The following is a 19,414-nucleotide window of genomic DNA, read 5'->3' on the forward strand; positions in this document are numbered from 1 at the left end:
TGAAGAAGGAGGTGGTACTTTTTCCTTCTGATGTAGAACTATTTGGAGGGAGAAAACAAGAGAGAGTATAAATAACGTAAATATGTATATATACAGTTCACCCCTAAAATGACTCAGGTTTAGGGGCCCTGACCCTCCTCACAGTCGAAAATCCAAGTGTAATTTTACCGTTGGCCCTCCACATCTGTGGATTCAACCATCCGTGGATGGTGTAGTACTGTGAAACATATTTGTTGAAAAAAAAATCTGTGTATAAATGGACACACACAGTTCAAACCCATGTTATTCAACCACCAACTGTATTCATAACTTAAAAAAACAAATCAAGATTTCTTAGGGCCAGATTGTGTGCCTGGAAATTTCTGTCCTGTATAGAGAGTCAGAATTTTCTGGAAAACTTTGCTGCAATTTGTTTTACTAGACCTCTGTCTGCTTGCATCATTAGCCCTGATCAGTGATTTTAACTTTTTTTTTCCAGTGTAATCTTTTTTAAGCAAAAATCTCAGATTCACAATATAACAGACCCAGCAGAAACATCTCTGGTTAAAGGGGGAGCCCAGAGTACCTCACGATGGCTGCCCTCCACCTGCCCCTTTCGTTTAGCAAGATGTAAACAACCACTTCCTAGGAACATTTGATGTTCCTAAATGTTAACTTTGCTGTTGATTTCCTTTTAGTCATTAGAAACAGAAATGAAGAAACTTCAAAACTCTATTCAAGAAAGCACACAGAACTTTGATGAACATTTGAAAAGACTCTTTGAAAGGAGAGTGAGGGCGGAGATGGTTGTCAGCCAGGTAAATAAAAGCTTTACTTATATGACTTGTTCTTTTAAGGAGCCTCCAGGGCCTCTCATTGCTCTTAGGACAAAGACCAGTACCCTGTCTGGCATCCAGGTCCTGCACTCGCTGTGACTCCTGCTCCAGCCTCATCTGTGCCACCCTCCCCCTCACTTGCCATGCTCAGTTCTCTGCCTCCTGTTCACATCTCCTTCCTCCCAATGCGGCAGTAAGACTCTGACCACTTCTCTGCTTCCTGGGCTACATCTACTCATCCGTCAGGTCCCAGACTAGGTTAGATCTTCTTGTTATATACTCTGTTCTTTTACTTCCTATCACTTGTTACAACTGAATTTTAATTTATTGTGAATCACTTTTTAATGCTCCCAAGACTATAAGCTCCATGAGGGTAGGGACTGAGTCTGTCTTGTTCATTTTTGTATTTCCAGCAACTAGCAAAGGGCTGGGCTCATCGTGTATGTTGAATGAATGAATAATATACATGCCCCAAAAGATCAGATGAAAAATCTGACTTAATTTGATTCAGCAGTAAGAATATAAATGAAGCATACAATAACTTGGAAGCAAGAAGACCAAGAATGAAGGCTTTAAATTCTGAGGGAAAATTATTCCTAACATTAGATTCTATACCTGACCAAACTATCAATTGAATGTGAGAGGAGAGTAATATTTTGAGAAATGCAAGGTCTCAAAAATTTATATGCACCCATTCTCTGGAAGCTAATGGAAGATGTATCTCACCAAAGCAAAGGGGTCAACCAAAAAATATGAGAGAGGTTAAGGAACCTCCAGGAGGATGTCTGTATTGTCAGGGTCCTAATAGGAATGGTACCCTGAAAGGGTTACATTTAAGAGAGGTAATGCAGGGACTCTTTACTGAGGTATGGGCAGGGTTAAGAGAAACAGTAAAGAATGGTGAAACAGCTGGAGACTAGAAACGATGGGAAGCCAGTGTCATCCCTAGAGTTAAAGAGGCAAGGGAAGGGCACTATTACCAGGACCCAGCAAGACCTATAGCCATGGGAGAGGGGCTGTTCCTCAGTTATCGTGGCCACAGATAGAAGAACATAAACACCAGCCCAGCAGGAAGGGGATGTATGCATATGGTAGTTGGGTGGGGGGAGATTGGGAATGAATGCTCCAGCATTAGTCTTAAGAGTGCGTTAGTCATAACGGCCAAAAAGTAGAAATAATCCAAATGTCCAACAACTATGAATGGATAAATAAAATGTGGTTTATCCCTATAATGGCATATTATTCAGCTACAAAAAGAATGTAATAATACATTCTACAGCATGGATGAACCTTGAAAACATGCTAAGTGAAAGAAGCCAGACACTCTAGGACACATATTGAATGATTCCATATATATGAAATGTCCAGAATAGGCAAATCCATAGAGATAGAAAGTTAATTAGTGGTTGCTTTGGGTGGAGGCGGGAAGGCCTCTGGGAGGTGTGGGGAGAAATGGGAAATGGCAGCTAATGGATTTCTTTTAGAAGTGATGAAATATTCTAAAATTGTGGTGATGGTTGCACAACTGGGAATCTAATTTTTAAAAACCATTGAATTACAGACTTTAAAGGAGTGAATTGTATGGATTGTGATATACATCTTAATAAAGCTGTTATTTTAAAAAGATATACTTAGAACATCTTTTCATAAAAGACAATGAGGAAACTATCAAAGACTACTAAGTAACATCAAAAGGACTCAGGAGTCAACTTTAAAAGCTCCCCTAAATTGGACAATTTAAGATTCAACAATAATAATAATTGCAATTAACTGAAACCTATCAAATTTGTTAGATTAATGAATGTGTGATATTTTAAAAATAAAAATGCCATCAAAGGATAACAACAAATTTATTATCTAAAAACTAATAAAGAGAAAGTGTCAAGTGTTTACTGTTTTCCTGTATGAACTACACTGCTAGGTAACCAAATAGATAGGGAGAAGCATCCCTTTATAAGAGGATTTCAATCAGTAAGTGAAAAAGGAATGATAGAAATATAACATCACCATTTTGCAGCTCCCAATGGATTAATGGACCCGGGCATTGAGATCTACAGCTGCTAACATCTCAAAAAGAAAGACAACTTGATACTACCTGTTTCCTGATCAAAAAACACAATATCCTTTATGGTCTTCATAAAAGGATCAGACATAGGTCTGATCTGTCCTCTGATTCAGCTGGCAATTTTCAGGAAATACATGGGATAAAGAACTCTGATAAACTTGCCATAAGTATGCAGTTAGCAAAACCCAGACTAGGTGAAACTACAGATAACTGCAAATAAATGTGAGGAAAGGAAAGGGCTGAAAGGGAACCTGTGGATTATAAGAGACTTTTAAAATGTGACAGTTTTTTCACCAGCAAGTTATACAATAGTGCCTAGAGATACATATTTGGGTAATAATACGGCAAAGAAACATAAAGATGTGATTACTATAAAAGTCAGTACAATGGTTATTATCGGGGTTGAGATTAGAATGGGGACACATGGAAAGGGCTCTGGTAAAGTGGTAAAGTTCTAGTTCTTAACTGAGTGGTGATTACAAGGGTGTTTTGCCTTTATAATAACTCATTCAACTATACATTTGTTTTACGTATTTTCCTGTGTATGTGTTTTATCTTACAATGAAAATTGAAAAAGGTAAAAACAACTGAGCCGTTATTGTAAGTTTATATTCCCTTTTTCTTAAAAAGAATTTCTCTTACTTATATGTCATAAACTTGCTTGATGAGTGCCAAGTCTGTGACCCTCAATAGGAAATCCTTTCAAAGGTAGGCATATTGATCATTTTCCCCCTTTTAAAATATTTCTACAGGAAGAATTGAAAATAAACAACCTTGTTTTTTCCTTACTGTTGGATGAAGAAATAAGCTCTAGAGAAGCCTTCCTGAACAACTACCTTGCAAGGAAGCAGGAGGAGAAAGTAAGTATAGTGTCTGATACCTGAGTACAAGCATCTTCTGACAAAGGGGATCCCTCTTAACAAGAGCTCACATGCCTAGCCCCTTCCTTCCTTCTACATTCCTACTCAACTGTGTGCGTTCCTTGGCTCCCTGTCTGGGACTTTGCTCCAGGGTCAGATGAAAGTGCCCACTCCAATCTGTTCATAAATTTATGTGATTCTGCGTCTGCAATCATTTAGTCAAACGAACTATGTAACTTTCATATGACATATGGTTTATAAAATGAGGCCATGTGGCTTCATGGTTGAAGGGGCCCACTTTTAACCACTGACTAGCTATGGGACCTTGGACAAGACACATAACCTTTAAAGCTATTTTCAATCTCTTCTCTAGGGAATATTGTTCTCTCTGGACCATTTGGCACCCTAAGTTTCACTAAATATATAAGTAATGGGTTAGCTTATAGAATGAAAAGCTGTCATATTTTGAAAAACTCAAATAGGAGCATGAATAGATATGTTTCATTAAAGAGACAATGAATACAAAATACATGTCACATAATAATTTTCAAAAGATGTCAGCTTTTATTAGTATTAATAAATGACATTTATGAATGAATGATACAAAGTATCAAATGACATATGTAATTATTGTTGCCAAGAGTCTGTTAAAGGGCATATGCAAAGCACCTTCTAAACACAACCCTACTCATAACAACCCTACAGAGTATGGGATTTCTTTTGTAGGTGAGGAGTCCATCTCAGAGAGACTGGTAACAGGCTAAGTCACTCACTAGTGTGTAACATGCCAGAAATTGGAACTGTAGATATAAATAAAGACCCTCCAAATGAGAATAAGCAGACTATTTATTCAGAACTTGGTATAGTAAGGGAATCAGCCACCATCACTTGTGTTTGGCAGACACTCAAAGGCAGGCAGGGGGATGAGAAAGCTTTATAATGAATAGAAGAGAGGGCTTCAGCTATTCCCTGATTCGAAGTTGTTGGCATGGAGGAGCCTGGGGCAAGTTAATTAGAAGCTTAGCAACCTATGTGCTTGGTTTGGGAAGCAGCTTTGGCTTTCTCTGGTTGGTCCTAAGTTGAAAATGGTGGCAAAAATTAGGAAAGCTGAACGTTATTGACCAAGTCCTGGCAGTCTAGGGCCGATTGCTGCAGAGGCTGTGGTTTCACTTTCTGGCTGGGTGTAGTTTATGGGTCAGGGCAGTATCTTTATATACGGTCTGGCCGTTGTCCATTTATATATTCAGTCTCTCAGAACCAAGGTCCATGCAACTCCCAAGTCTGTGCAATTTCATCATCCATACTGCCCTGCCAAGAGTGTAGTGTGCTCCCTAGTCACTTACACACTCACATACAGAGCTGGCTACCCTTCAAACCGGTGAGTGGATGTTTGTCCTTTCAGCCTCCAGTCAGTTTACTTTCTTCTGTGAATGTTATCTGTAATCGATACTTCACTTCACATTTATCTTGTACTAGGGAATTCCTTGTTCTTTTCAGTATCCCCAGTATTTTTGTTTATCCTGAAAAATCTCCGGTTCCAATCTTCTGTTCCCGATGTTATTATAGAGCCAGACTACAGAGGCCATCCGGAAATCTAGAGAAGACCTCGATATGTACAAGGAACACTATGACAACTTACTGGCGGAAGACAAAGTGAGAGCTGTTGTCTCACCCACTCGCTAATGCAATAGAGTTGCTGCTGCCTGGATTTGGGGAAGATTAAGGGGGATATAATTTAATTTCCTCATAGATTTTTCTCCGACTGTAATTCACAATTACGGGTGTACTTCATTCTATGCCACTGTGTATTTCTAAAAATCACTGTGTAAAATAAATTTTTGTAAACTTCTCTCGTTTAAGCTTTCTCTTGTACGAAAAAGAGAGAGCTCATCTAGACTTTGGAGCTTTTTGAACTTCAGGTTGCAAGCCCCATTAGTTGGTTATGAAATCAATTTAGTAGGCTATGACCAGCAGATTTATAATGGAAAAGAATAGGATAGAAAAGCAAACAGAAGAATAGAATAGAACGGAATGGAATAAAATAGAGGTAACTTGCATGTTTTACAGGTAAATATCATTTTGTGAAACTTCAGTTCTGAATGATTTCTAAGACCTCTTATATGAAATAATGTTTTAAATTTACTGAGGTGCTTCTTGTTCAAAGTAAATCTTTGTTAAATCCTTGCACAGTGAGTGGTCACCCTCTAACAAGTTTATAAACCAAGTTTTCATGGATTTTTAAAATCAAAGTGATACAACCTATATTTTAAAGAGTATTGTCAACAAATAAAACCTTCGGAACAAAGTTGCAATCCTGTCAATGATATGTTTTCCCTTAGGTTCTAGATCGCAGCTTTAAAAAGGAATTTTCTGAAATTCCCAGTCATCAGGTGGATATACTCTACAAACTTTTTAAACGCCGACCAAGGTTTGTTTCCTCTTTGCTATCATGTTTTTGAGAAAAAAATTTGTAAGCATTATTAGATGTCAGCTTTTTCTCCCGATTAGTTCGTAGTATTCAGTGTAACATCTTTTATGTGAAAATGTTCAAGTGTCTTGATCATAACTCAGTTTGTTAAAGATCATTCTTATATCTTACAGTAGGCAATGAAGACTAAGGATTTCTTTTTACTATTTAAAAATAGTTAAGTATCTAGGTAATCATAGTGCTATTATAGGTTCTATTTTATACATGAAAGTAGTTCCTCGTAAGACACAAATGGCAGACAGATTTATAAACTGTTTTTCCCAAGATGTGTTCCAGCAAGTATGAGTCCCTTCCAGTATGAATTGGAATTACACATAAAAGTCTTCCAGGACAAAATAAGTTTAAGGAAATACTGGGTTGAAAAAGATAAGGTTAAAAGATTTTCTTTACTGAAGAACATTTCAGAACTTTTTGTAGCCTTTGCATCCTCAAGTATAAGAAATAGAGTAGGAAATGTTTTCCAGACTTATTCGACCACAAACACCCTTTCCTCAGAGCATCTCATGTGATTTGTGTTCAAGACAAAGTTTGAAAAATGCCAGTATAAATGATTGAAAATAACCATTATCAGAAGAGTTCTAAAATATCTGATTTTTATACCGAGAGTAGCATTAGAATTACATTTCACAGATTTCCAAATTTTTATCAATTCAGATTTCCATAATTTTTAATCAGACATAATATAGGAATCATGGAGTTTGTCACAAAGATATAGGCTCATTTGTGTCTGAGATGCAAACTCATTCCCTCACCTTTGACAGGTTACATGCAACCTGAGGAATTCAGCCTAGAACAAGCCTTATGTCTTTGTTTCCCTATTTTTAAAGGAGTGAGTTACATAAGCCTGTGAAGAAAGAAGTGAGACCTCCCATATACTGGGAGGCAGCAGTGGAAAAAGCATAAACTCTATTGTCCAACAGAATTAGCTTTAAATCCTAACTCCACATCTATCAGACCTGTGGCCTCGGCCAGTCACTTCTCTCAGAGCCTCACTTCCTTCATCTAGAAAAAGAGGATTACAATAGTAACTTCACGGCGAATTGTAAAGCAACTTGAGAATGAGTGCCTGGTACAAATCTCTGTACCCTTCTCTTCCCAGCCGCAGGCCAGGGAAACAAAACTAATCCATTAATGTAGATAAAAAGAGGCACTTCTCCAGTTGCACATATATCTGAACATTTTCCAGGCTACTCACCTGCAACAAGGATACCAGCAGAGGATGTATGGGGCAGAACCAGGGGACATCCACGCTTCCCTCAGGCATTTACTTACCTGCTTAAAATGCCCAGAAGGGAGACATTTTCTAGTGCAGGTAAAGCTGCCAGTGCTGACAGCAATTGGGGACATCTATAGTCCAGCCGAGGTCATGTCTGGGGATCCAGAGAGGATGGAAGAAGGTCCAAGTGGGTTCTTTTCTCTTTAGGGTAATCCACCCATTAGCCACAGGAAACTGTCATGCAGTGTCAGACCTCTGCTAAGGGTTACATTAATTTAACAGTGATTTTTTTTGTATGTGAGAATGTGAAAGGTTGATGGGCTTTTATTGGTTACACCAGGATTCACAAACAAAAAGTGCACTCAGATACGACCAGTCTTGTGCCTTTTGGAGAGCGACCAGGATCCGGGAAATTGAATAAGGATGCCTTTGCCCAGTTAATGAAAGCCATGGATGACTTGGACAGTATTAATAACATGCCAGAAGGCTTGGACCCCTCCGTCTGGGAACATTTCTGCATGACCAGACGAGCAAAAGTGGAAAATGAACAGAAAGTATATAATAACATTTTATTATTTTATTTCATTTCATTTAGTGTACTAGTATCAAATATATAGTTTATGGTGGTCAGTGCTTCTAGAAAAGCTAGTTATTTAGGTTTTCCCACTAGGGTAATAGTTAGTAATATTAATAATACTGATAAAGAAATAAAATATTAACCTCAGTCCTATTGAGGGCTAAGTACTTGTAGGCCCAAATTGATGGCCACTAGCCACACGGGGTTATTTTTTACTTGAAATAAATGTGGACAGTCCTAATTGAGACATGCTGTAATTGGAAAATACACACAGATTTAGAAGACTTAGCATGGAAAAAAGAATGGAAAATGTCTTAATATTTTTTATATTCCTTACAGGTTGAAATGATAATGTTTTGGATATATTGTATTAAATAAGATAATAAAATTAATTTCATCTGTATCATTTCACTTGTATAATGTGGCTCCTACAAAATTTAAAATTACATACGTGGCTTGCATTGATGGCTCACATGACATTTCTCTTGGACAACACTGTTGTAGATACAACTTCTCCTGTCTGCTCTGGTCCTGAGTAGTCCTCATCCCTTTTTGCATAGATTAGAATTATATTTCACCAGAATCAGCTTTATAGTTTTGCTAGAATATTTTGTTAATGTCACAAAGGGTAGCAACTGGAGAGTGTGTTTAATTGGGAAGAGACTCCTTCCTCTTGCTGCTTCTTGACCACACCTTGCCCCCTGGCCCTGCCGCCAGATGACCTAAATTGTGCCGCATGCGTCAGGCTGTCATATTCTTGTTAAAGTATCTATGATTGTAAAACTTTATCTAAGATGATAAGATATAAGAAAAATTCTAGTTGCTTGCATATTGTCTTTCAGTGAGAAGCAAATTTGATACTTTTCTAATTATTCATGGGATGTACCATGTTAAGTTTTGGGTTTCTTATATTACATAATAGCAGGATTTAAATTTTTGTTTATTTCTTAGACAGTTGGACTTGTTAAGGTTTTGTAACAAAGTTAAAAGACGTATATTTTTTAAAGTTCTTTAAAATTAGTTTGCTTTTATTTCTAAAGCTCCGTATGTTCTGAGATGTTTGGTGGTTTGGTTTCTTCAGGTAAAGCAGAAAGCAGCTGGCTTAATAGAAATGGTGGCTTTCCTCCAGAGGAGAACTGAGGATGATGAGAAGGTGCAACATGAAATTGAAAAAGTGTTCCATGAGCTCATCCTGTAATTTGAACCTTTCATTCATGTTCATTTATTCAAAATCTAGGGCTAAATTAGGCTGTGTTATCATGGGGAGAGAATGCTGACTCACTGGTTTACAGCTGGCACTGGCTTACCTATATTCATGGCTTTATAACTTCTCTTTGAGAAAGTGCATTTTGTTACATAAGACCTTATTTCAGAATGAAATTTGCCTACATGCTCCACTGTTCTTACTGCAAATGGTCAAGTTTTTTTTACTCTTCAATTTCTTTTTTTCCCTTTTTTAAAATTTGAAGCATAATTGACTTACAAAATTAGTTTCAGATGCGCAACATAGTGATTTGATATTCCTATACATTACTCAATGATCTCCATGATAAGTCGTTACCATGTATCATCACACAAAGTTATGACAATTTTATTGACTATATTCCCTATACTATACCTCACATTCCTGTGACTTAATCAAATAGGCAAATTTGGGGAAAATCTTTTATTTTAATCTCCTTCCACATGGAAATACAAAGAACATGTGTCTGCTGGTAAGTACTTTTAAGCTCAAGCCACACAAGCAAACTGTGTGGAAAATTAAGCAGATATCCAAGAAATTTCCATGTAGATGCCTAAGCAGCTAATATTTTTTCTTCAGGGGAGCTTGTTGTATTTTCTGGAGTAATTGGGATACTGTTTTAAGTCCTTGCTTCACTTTTGGCCATATTTACAGCCACATTGATAAATACTTCTCTGATGTTCCCAAATTCATCATTAAACATCATTTTCAGATCTAGGTGATGAGTAGGAATATGAATTACCTAAAAATAGATTTGATAAGTAGCATGCAGATTAAACATTGTTAATATAATATCAGAGATCAATACATAAAGTCAGAACTTTAACAGATTTGTTATTTGGTAACATCTCTATTTTTTCCACTTACATTCAAAACCATATTAATCTTCTCTTAATCATGAAGTAAAACTTTATGAATGTGTTTCTGTCCATACCATTCTTTGAGCGGCCCAAGTGTAATTCCACATCAGTAAGAAGAGGTACCATAGAGACCTCTAGGAAAGCTTGTCATTGGGAAAATATTTTCCACATTAATCTCCAGCATGTTTTCCTTCAACTTAAGGAAAATCAATTTTGAATTTTATATTCAATTTTTATATCAGATATATTTTATCGAATTTATATATCAGATGATAGATGAAATTTGGAATATAAATGTATTACAACTACTTACTTTAAAGTCTTTTTCAATTTAGATTACAGGAAGACAAAGTGAAATTCCAGTTGAATTTGACAATCCAAATCCTCCTTAAACAAGGGCAAGTAGAACTGGAGAATTTCCAGTTACTGCTGGATTATTCTGATGCAATCCTCATCAACAAGAACATAATTGAAGACTTGAATTCTGCGATTCGGGTAATTATCATGCTTTAAGGAGAAAAAACCAACATGTCACCCGCTGTACCAAATATTTTTCATATTCTCCCATTTCTATGGTAAATCATTTTCATTCAGTTGACCCAGTGGTTGCTAACTCTGGCTCTACATTAGAATCACATGAACAAGTTTACAAATGTGTCCAGACCCACCCCTAAGCATGGATATTTTTTAAAAGCTTGCCAGATAATTCTAAGGTAAAAGAAGTTCAGGACCACGGAGTTAAGTGTTCGTTCTAATATACATGCTATTATTTTGTTAGAGTCAATCTCCTCACCTAATGATAAGTTTGATAAGCTTAGAGAATTGATTTCAGACCTTGCTTGTTTTCTGATATAAACATTTAATGTTGTAAGTTGCCTTCTAAGCACTATTTTAGCTGCATTCTGCAAATTTTGATATTTTGTATTTTTATTTTCTTTCCATTTAAAATATTATCTAATTTCCCTTGTAACTTCCTATTAGAAGTTACTATGGGTTATTTAGAAGTGTGTTATTTAATTTCCAAATATTTGAGGATTTTGTGCTATTTGGGAATTATGTGCTAATGTTGCTATACATATTACTTTTATAAATGCTCTTAACCCACAATATATTGTTATTATTGTTCCTGTAGATAGTTATCTTTTAGAGTGATGAAAATAAGAAAAAAGCATTTTCTGTTCCCCTTCAATTTCACTATTTCAAGAGATCTTTCTTTGTATAGATTGAAGTTTCTGTCTTGTATTATATATACCTTCTGCTTAAAAAACTTCTTTTAACAACTGAATTGCAAGTCTGTTGGTAATAAATTCTCTCTGTTTTTCCTTGTCTGAAATTGATTCACCTCTATTATTGAAAGATATTTTGCTGGGTTCCCTGGATTGACAGATTCTTTCTTTCTCCCTCTCATTCTTTTCACTTTAAAGGTGTTCCTCTTCTTCTGGCTTACGGAACTTCTGACAAGTTGCCTACTATATTTTTTTAATCCTTGTTCCTCTTAAAATAATGTGTCTGCCTTTGAGATTTTTCTCTTTATCTTTGGTTTTCAGCAGTTTGAACATATGTCTAGGAGTGTGTGTGTGTGTGTGTGTGTGATCCTTTTAATGTACTGTTGACTTTGGTTTGCTAATATTTTGTTCATGATTTTGGCATCTATGTTCATCAAGGATATTGACCTGTAATTTTCTCTTCTTGTGGTGTCTTTGTCTGGCTTTGATAATCAAACAGGGTAATGTTGGCCTCATAAAACGTTTGGAAATATTCCCTCCTTTTCAATTTTTTGTTAAGTGTTTGAGAAGGATTTGTATAAGTTCTGGTATGTTACGTTTTCACTTACATTCATTTCAAAGTGTTTTCTCATATCCCTTGTTATTTCTTTTTTGACCTCACTGATTATTTAATAATGTGGGGTTGAATTTCCACATATTTGTAAATATTCGAGTTTTCTTTCTGTTATTGATTTCTAGTTTCATTCCCTTGTGGTCAGAGCAGATACTTTGTATGATTTCCATCTTTTAAAATGTATTAGGATTCATTTTATGGCCTAACATGTGATCTGTATTTGAGAATGTTCCATTTGCACTTGCAAATAATGTGTATTCTGCTGTTATTGAGTGATGAATTCTGTATATGTCTCTTATGTCTAATTAATTTATAGTGTTCAAATCCTCTATTTCTATATTGATCTATGTACTTGTTCTATCCATTAGTGAAAGTAAGATATTGAAGTCTCCAATTATTGTTATTAAAATGTCTATTTCTCCGTCAATTCTGTCAATTTTTGCTTCATATATTTTGAAGCTGTTTTTAGGTGCATATATGTTTATAATTGTTATATCTTCTTGAAGGATTGGCCTTCTATCAGCATATAAAAGACAATTTTTGTGTTAAAGTTTATTTTGTCTGATGTTAGTATAACTATTCCAGCTGTTTTTTGGTTACAGTTTGCATGGAAGATATCTTTCCATCCTTTCACCTTTAAGCTACTTGTGTCTTTGGATCTAAAGTGAGTCTCTTCTAGACAGAATATTACTGGATCTTTTTAAAATCCATTGTGTCTATCTTTGCCTTTTAATTGTAGGCTTTAATGCATTTACATTGAACATAATTACTGGTAAAGAAGAACTTACTGCTGCCATTTTGGTATTTGTTTTCTACATATCATATTTTTTGGTTGTTCAGTCCCTCCCTATTGCTTTCTTTAGTATATAATTGGGTTTTTTTGCAGAGAACCATTCTGATCCCCTTCTCTTTTCCTTTTCCCTATACATTTCCTTTTCCATATGCTTTCTTAGTGGTTACCCCTGGAAATTATAATTGACATCTTAATTTTATAACAGACTAGTTCAAATTAACACCAACTTAGTTTCAGTAGTATGCAAATCTCTGCTTCCATGGAGCTCTGTTTCTCCGCCAGTATGTTATTATTATCATGAATTACATCTTTATATACTATGTGTCCATTAACATAGATTTTTAATCATTATTTTATGCATTTTTCTTTTAAACCACACAGGAAAAGTAGAGTACTTACAAACCAAAATACAAGAATACTGGCTTTTATATTTACCTATGTAGTTACATTTTTTATTTAGTTTTTTTTTTTTAATTTAGTTCTTCTGGCTTTGAGTTACTATCTACTTGCTTTTTATTTCAGCTTGAAGGACTCCCTTTAGCAATTCTTGTAGAGCAGTCTAGTAACGATGGGCTCCCTCAGTTTTTGTTTATCTCAGGAAGTTTTAAATTCTCCTTCCATTTTTGTTGTTAGAGTAGAAGCAACAATCATCAGATTTGTTGATGGACTGAATGTGAAGGGTCAGGTAAAGAGAGGGATCAAGAATAATTCTTAATATTTTGGCTTTGGAGCAACTGAGAAGGTGATGGTGTCATTCACTGACATGAGAAAGACTGGGGAGATGTAGCCTTGGCTGGGGACATAGGATGAAGAATGTTGGCTTTTGTTAAATTTGAGATACCTATAGAACACCCCAGTGGAAATATCTAATAGTCAGAATTCAGGGTTGAGATATATATTTAGGAGTCTTCTATATGTAGATCACATATATTTAACTACATATGGATTATTACATATAGATATCTGCATAGAGATAATTTATGCCACGAGATTGCTTGAGACCACGTAGGAAGTGGGTAGATAGGAGGAGGGCATTTGGGCCAACACCCGAAGTCCAACTCTGAAAGATCTAGCAGAGAAGGAGTTAAGTGAGGAGACTGAGAAGGAGCTGCCAGTGAGATAGAAGGAAACCTAGAAACCATGAGAGAAACAGTTCCAAGGAGGAGAGAACCATGCACTATGTCAATTACTTGACAAGAGCAGTCTCAGTGGAGGGTTGGGGCAGGAGCTCAATTGGTGATGGCTGAAGAAACAATATGAAGTGAGGAAGTTGAGACCGGGACTATAAATAAATCTTATGACAAAGTTGACTGAAAGGAAAGGAGAGGGGAGATGTGGTAGTTCGACAGAAGTGTTTCTCAACCTCAGCACTACTGATATTTTGAGCTGGATGATTATTTGTTAGGGAGAGATGTCCTGTGTATTGTGTGAAGTTTAGCAGCCTCCCTGGCCTCTACCCACTAGATGCCAGTAGCAATGCCCCCCAACAGTTACGTCAGCCAAAAATATCCTCAAACATAGTTGAATGTCCCCTGATGGGGCAATATTTCCCACATTTGGGAAATACTGCTCCAGAGAAATACTTGACCTTAAGATTTTGGAGCTGGTGATGACAAGATCAAGGGTATGATCATGGGAGCTGGGTGGCTGAGCAAGATAGAGAAAAGACCATTGAAAGTGGGAAATTCAAGGAACTGAGTCCAAGCAGTGACCAAAAGATGAAAATAATTTTTAAAAAGAGTAGCAGTTGGTATAGTCTAGTGGCATGAACTTGAAAAAGCTAAGTTCTTGAAGGAGAAGGGAGGAAAAATATAAAACATTAACTGATGGAACTCACATACAAATTTATTTTAGAGACATAGTAGTTTCACTGTTAGCAATCTGGGAAAACAACTCCATGAAAATATTCCTGAACTTCATGTATGCAATTTGAAATGAAGTACAAAACATCTAGGTGTTTAAATATCATATTTAACCCATTGAATATTTTTGCTTTTCCACTAGCTTCCAACAAGATACTGCTGTGCCTAGCTGCATTAAATTACAATCCTTTATCTATAGTGTCAAGAAGCAGGGCAGACTAGGGGTATAAATGCATACAGATTGGTAGATTGGTGATGGCAAGAGGAGTTCCTGCCTAATCACTGACATAAAGTAAATTGGCTATGCCATTCAAATGTATCTTATAATCCCTTCTGTTTAGTAACTATCATGCTTTATAGTGATCAGATTGTGCCCATGAAATAATTTTTTAATATCTGCTACATTTTAAAAAAGAGGATAGAATTATCTCTGCATTCCAAGTGTTTTCTAAGAAAAGCATTCAGCTTCAAATATTCTGTATTCTGTATGCAGAATCATATTACATGAATATCGGAATGTACTTTTTCTTTAAGACTCAAGGACAAAAGAAAGTTGCTAGCATGATGGAAAGTAAAGAAATCCACAAAGGAATATTTCAGATCGAGTGGGAACATAAGAAAATGGAGATGGAAATGGAAGATCTAAATCAGAAGGCTTGGGATATTCAGATGCTGTTTTTTTCAAGAGATCGTCAAAAGGTAAGTTCTCCCTGCCCCCCACGATATAATTTTAATTTCATTCATTAATTTATTCATTCAATCAACCAGTATTTAATAAGAAGCCTCTGTGACGTCAAGCATGTTCTATGCCAGAAGTAGTTCATAATGTGACTATGAATTCTGTCTGTTTCTTCTGGTAGTTTACATTTGCTGCCTCTGGTTCTTTGTGACCCATTCAGTAGTATAGTTCTGTCTTGCAGTTCACCAAGAATTTCCTAATTGTCAAATCTAGTGGTCCCTTTCCCAGTCATAACCATCCCTGTAGCATTTGTCCATCTTCTTTTTTTTTTTGGCCGCGTGGCATGTGAGATCTTAGTTCCCTGACCAGGGATCGAACCTGCAGTGGAAGCACGGAGTGTTAACCACTGGACCGCCAGGGAAGTCCATCCATCTCCATTCTTAATTGCGCATTGTTTTGGCTTTAATCATCCCTGTTTTCTCCTGTATTTCTTCCGACATGTCAGACCACTCTGCCTCTTTTCCCCATTTCTCTTTTGTTTCTCTTAAGTATAGCTATTTTTAAGATTCTGCCCTTAGCTCTGTGTTTCTTTCCATGCCCTCTCCTTTGATGATTTCTCTTTTTCTGACTTTCATGATCACTGCTAAAAGACTCATCCAAGCTTTCTGGATTCCAATTAAATTCGAATTCCAATCTAAGCTCTCTGAACCTGACCTTTCTCAAGCTCTATTTCTGTATTTCCCACCTCCCAACAGCTCCTCTTCTTATTTTGCTTATTTCTGTTCTTTCAGCCATTCACTCAGGGTTAAAGTTGTTGTCCTCTTTGATTCCTCTCTTTCCCTTGTCTTCCAAGTCTTGACTAGTTTATCCATTTACTCCCTCATTCTCTATGCCCACTGCCTTTACCTTGCTTCAGTCCTTCCTTTTCAATGGTTTAGAGTATTTTATAATAATCTCCTAACTAGTCTCTTGACCTTGTGTTTTTCTCTAATTATACTGTATACTGCTGTCACATTCCTCTTCAGGTCTAATAACATTACTACTCTGCTCAAATATTTTAAAGTTCCTCTTCTTACCTGGCACATGAATTCTCAAATCCTTAAGTGGCGTTCGGTGTCCTTCAAACTATCTTTTGAAATTCATTCCCACTGTTCCTCTTGCGCATCAGTATTCTCAAACCAAACTGATTTTATTTTCTAGGATTCTACCTCTGTGCCTTTGCTTATACTGGCTCTTCTACCTGCAATATTTTTCCGCATTTTTTTTTTCACATCCCTAATCTGTCTATTTTTCAAGGTCTGGTTTAAATGCCACCTCATCCATAAAGCCTTTTGATTTCCCCAGTTCAGAGAAACAATAGCCCAACTCAAACCACCTTTTAATTTGCATGTCACCTTACGTACATTCTGGCAACTAATCATACTACATGTTCTCTTTTTCTTGAAGGCTCTGTCATGTTATCTATCTTTGTTATCTCCCTCAGTATCTTTAACTGGGACATTGTTAATGTGAGACTTAATGAGACACTCTCAAATGAGACACAATAAATATTTGGTGAGTTGAATAAGTGAATGAATGAATGAGAAAATAAACTCTAGGCATTTGTAACTATTAGTATATAGATGAATGTATCAATAGCCAAGTATAAGTAAATAGCATGACACTAAAGTCAAATCAATCCTAACTTGGATAGATAATTTTTATGAGAAACAGTAACTTTCAAAACTAAGATAATCTTTATAAAATTATCTACTGAAAGAAATAGAGAAAAATATCCTTACATACATTGTGGGTTTTTTTTTTCCTCTTAAAGTACCTAAATGAACCAAACTATGAGACTCTGATTGCCATTCAGATTGGAATAATGGAGCAAACCATTGCTGTTTTAGATAAGGTAGGTCTCAAGGATACTGATCATTATAATTCCAGTAGTTGTGAATGATTTGAACAAAGTAATAGTTTGCAAATCATGAATTCAATAGAACCTACCAAAATCTTGGTCTTTTATACTGATATTCAGGATGTAATTAGAGGTCTCTAAATAGTGTCTTTGCAACTGTAACCAATGTGGTAGCCTGAAGCACTTCTTTTTTTTTTAATTTTTATTTTATATTGGAGTATAGTTGATGAACAGTGTTGTGTTAGTTTCAGGTGTACAGCAAAGTGATTCAGTTATACACATACATGTATCTATTCTTTTTCAAGTTCTTTTCCCATTTAGGTTATTGCAGAATACTGAGCAGAGTTCCCTGTGCTATACAGTAGGTCCTTGTTGCTTATCTATCTTAAATATAGCAGTGTGTATATGTCAATCCCAACCTCCCAATCTATCCCTCTCTCCCTTCCCCCAGTAACCATAAGTTTGTTCTCTAAGTCTGAGTCTGTTTCTGTTTTGTAAATAAGTTCATTTGTATCATTTTTTTAAGATTCCGCCTATAAGCGATATCATATTATATTTATCTTTCTCTGTCTGACTTACTTCACTTAGTATGATAATCTCCAGGTCCATCCATGTTGCTGCAAATGGCATTATTTCATTCTTTTTAATGGCTGAGTAATATTCCATTGTATGTATGTACCCCATCTTCTTCATCCATTCATCTGTCAGTCATTTAGGTTGTGAAGCACTTCTTTTAACATTTGAATTAACCCCTTGGGAGATATCAGAGTGTAGGTAAATTTCCTGTTTCACATTAGGTTATGATTTATGTAGTAGAAGTGCTGATAGTCTTTCCTTTGCATTGTAAAGGCTTTGTTTTACCCTAATTGCCTAACAATGCTCAGTTTTGAGTGTTTAACATATATGGAACAAAGTAATCTCAAGGCTATGTGTTTTTAAAATCTTCTCTCATTTCTAAGAACATACAAATGTTTTTCTAAAATGTGTATTAACATACCATTCTATCTTTCAACAAATAATTTAAGTACCTACTATGTGCAGGCATTATGCTAGGTACTAGGGATATGATGGTAAGATGTCTTAATGATGACAATGTATTTAAATTTTAAGAATAATGTCTTTATAAAATATATTTTTTTCAAAATTATTTCTGTGGGGTGTCATGGGAACAAAAATTTCAGACCCACAAAAAGAATGTGGAAAACTGCAAAAAGCTGCTTAAAAAACTGAGAAGGTGCAGCAATCAAAAAGATGTAGCAAATTATACCCTAAGCTGCAATTTACGAGAAGAACTGGTGGCTGTCTCAGAGAGGAAAGACATCTGTAATGCAGTGGGTAAGATTTTTTTCTTTAATCAACTGTCAGTTTCTTTAAAAGTGATCATAATTCCTAAAATCTGTACAGTAGTTATAAAGCTACCAGTATTTTTTCCATATGTTTAATTGATTCTGAGTGCTGTTTCTGCATTTAAAAGTATAGATAATAATCCAAATAATTCCTTCTTCTTCATTCCTGGGATAGGGTCTACACTGACTTGTGAAAAGATTGCCAAAGAACGATATGAAAACATGATGCAACACCAAAAGTTAACAAAAATTTCAAAAGAACAAGCTGAGCAGATTTCAATACTACAGGCTGAAGTTGAAAGATTAAGGATGAAAACATTTCCTGCTCTCGTTCAAATGTAAAAATGCCGGTGGGAAACATAAGACCAAATCAGTCATTTTAAAAATAATTTCATTTGGTTAAAATGATTTCTGTTTCTCTTATATAAGGGAATTTAAGTAGAGTCTCCTCTTAGTGGCATATTTTTAATAGCAAATTGTTTGATTTTAGCCTTAGTCATTATAAAAATGTTTGTCCTGCATGAATAAATGTCTAAAATAACATGAATGATTTTTATTCAAGAATGAACAAGATTTTAACTCAGAATATATTCAAGATCTACTTTATTAAGTCTTAATTTGATCAAAAATTATTTTCACAGTAGTAGTATAGAAAGTCTTAAAGACAAAATATTATTTTTAGCCACTACTGGTATTTCTAATTTTATAAAATTACCAGAAATGTTATGAGATTATGAATGATTTTTATCTTTTATACTTTTCTATATTTCCCATTTTCTTCAGTAAGCATTTCTCTATCATCAGAAAAAAAATTAATAGAATGTTTAAGATTATTCCCTGTCCTACCAATGGGAACAAGGTGAATTGTTTA

General features: G+C 35.6%; 1 protein-coding gene across 5 annotated transcripts in view; it reads left to right on the forward strand.

Moving 5' to 3' along the window:
• CFAP43 (cilia and flagella associated protein 43) overlaps positions 1-19,121 on the forward strand; it is a 104,064-nt gene extending 84,943 nt beyond the window's left edge. For 3 of the 5 annotated variants that reach the window (XM_036829763.1, XM_036829764.1, XM_036829766.1), the window contains 11 exons: positions 678-797; positions 3,633-3,740; positions 5,307-5,393; positions 6,080-6,168; positions 7,785-7,998; positions 9,103-9,215; positions 10,460-10,619; positions 15,153-15,317; positions 17,111-17,191; positions 18,379-18,532; positions 18,719-19,121. In XM_036829763.1, coding sequence (XP_036685658.1) covers positions 678-797; positions 3,633-3,740; positions 5,307-5,393; positions 6,080-6,168; positions 7,785-7,998; positions 9,103-9,215; positions 10,460-10,619; positions 15,153-15,317; positions 17,111-17,191; positions 18,379-18,532; positions 18,719-18,885 — 1,458 coding nt within the window. In that variant the 3' untranslated portion in view covers positions 18,886-19,121. Of the gene's footprint in view, positions 1-677; positions 798-3,632; positions 3,741-5,306; positions 5,394-6,079; positions 6,169-7,784; positions 7,999-9,102; positions 9,216-10,459; positions 10,620-15,152; positions 15,318-17,110; positions 17,192-18,378; positions 18,533-18,718 lie in introns of those variants that run through there. The other 2 variants (XM_036829765.1, XM_036829767.1) reach the window with 2 other exon arrangements.
• Positions 19,122-19,414: the final 293 nt, after the last annotated feature.

Source organism: Balaenoptera musculus, chromosome 16 (genome assembly GCF_009873245.2).
Source record: "Balaenoptera musculus isolate JJ_BM4_2016_0621 chromosome 16, mBalMus1.pri.v3, whole genome shotgun sequence".
Classification (NCBI taxonomy): domain Eukaryota; kingdom Metazoa; phylum Chordata; class Mammalia; order Artiodactyla; family Balaenopteridae; genus Balaenoptera; species Balaenoptera musculus.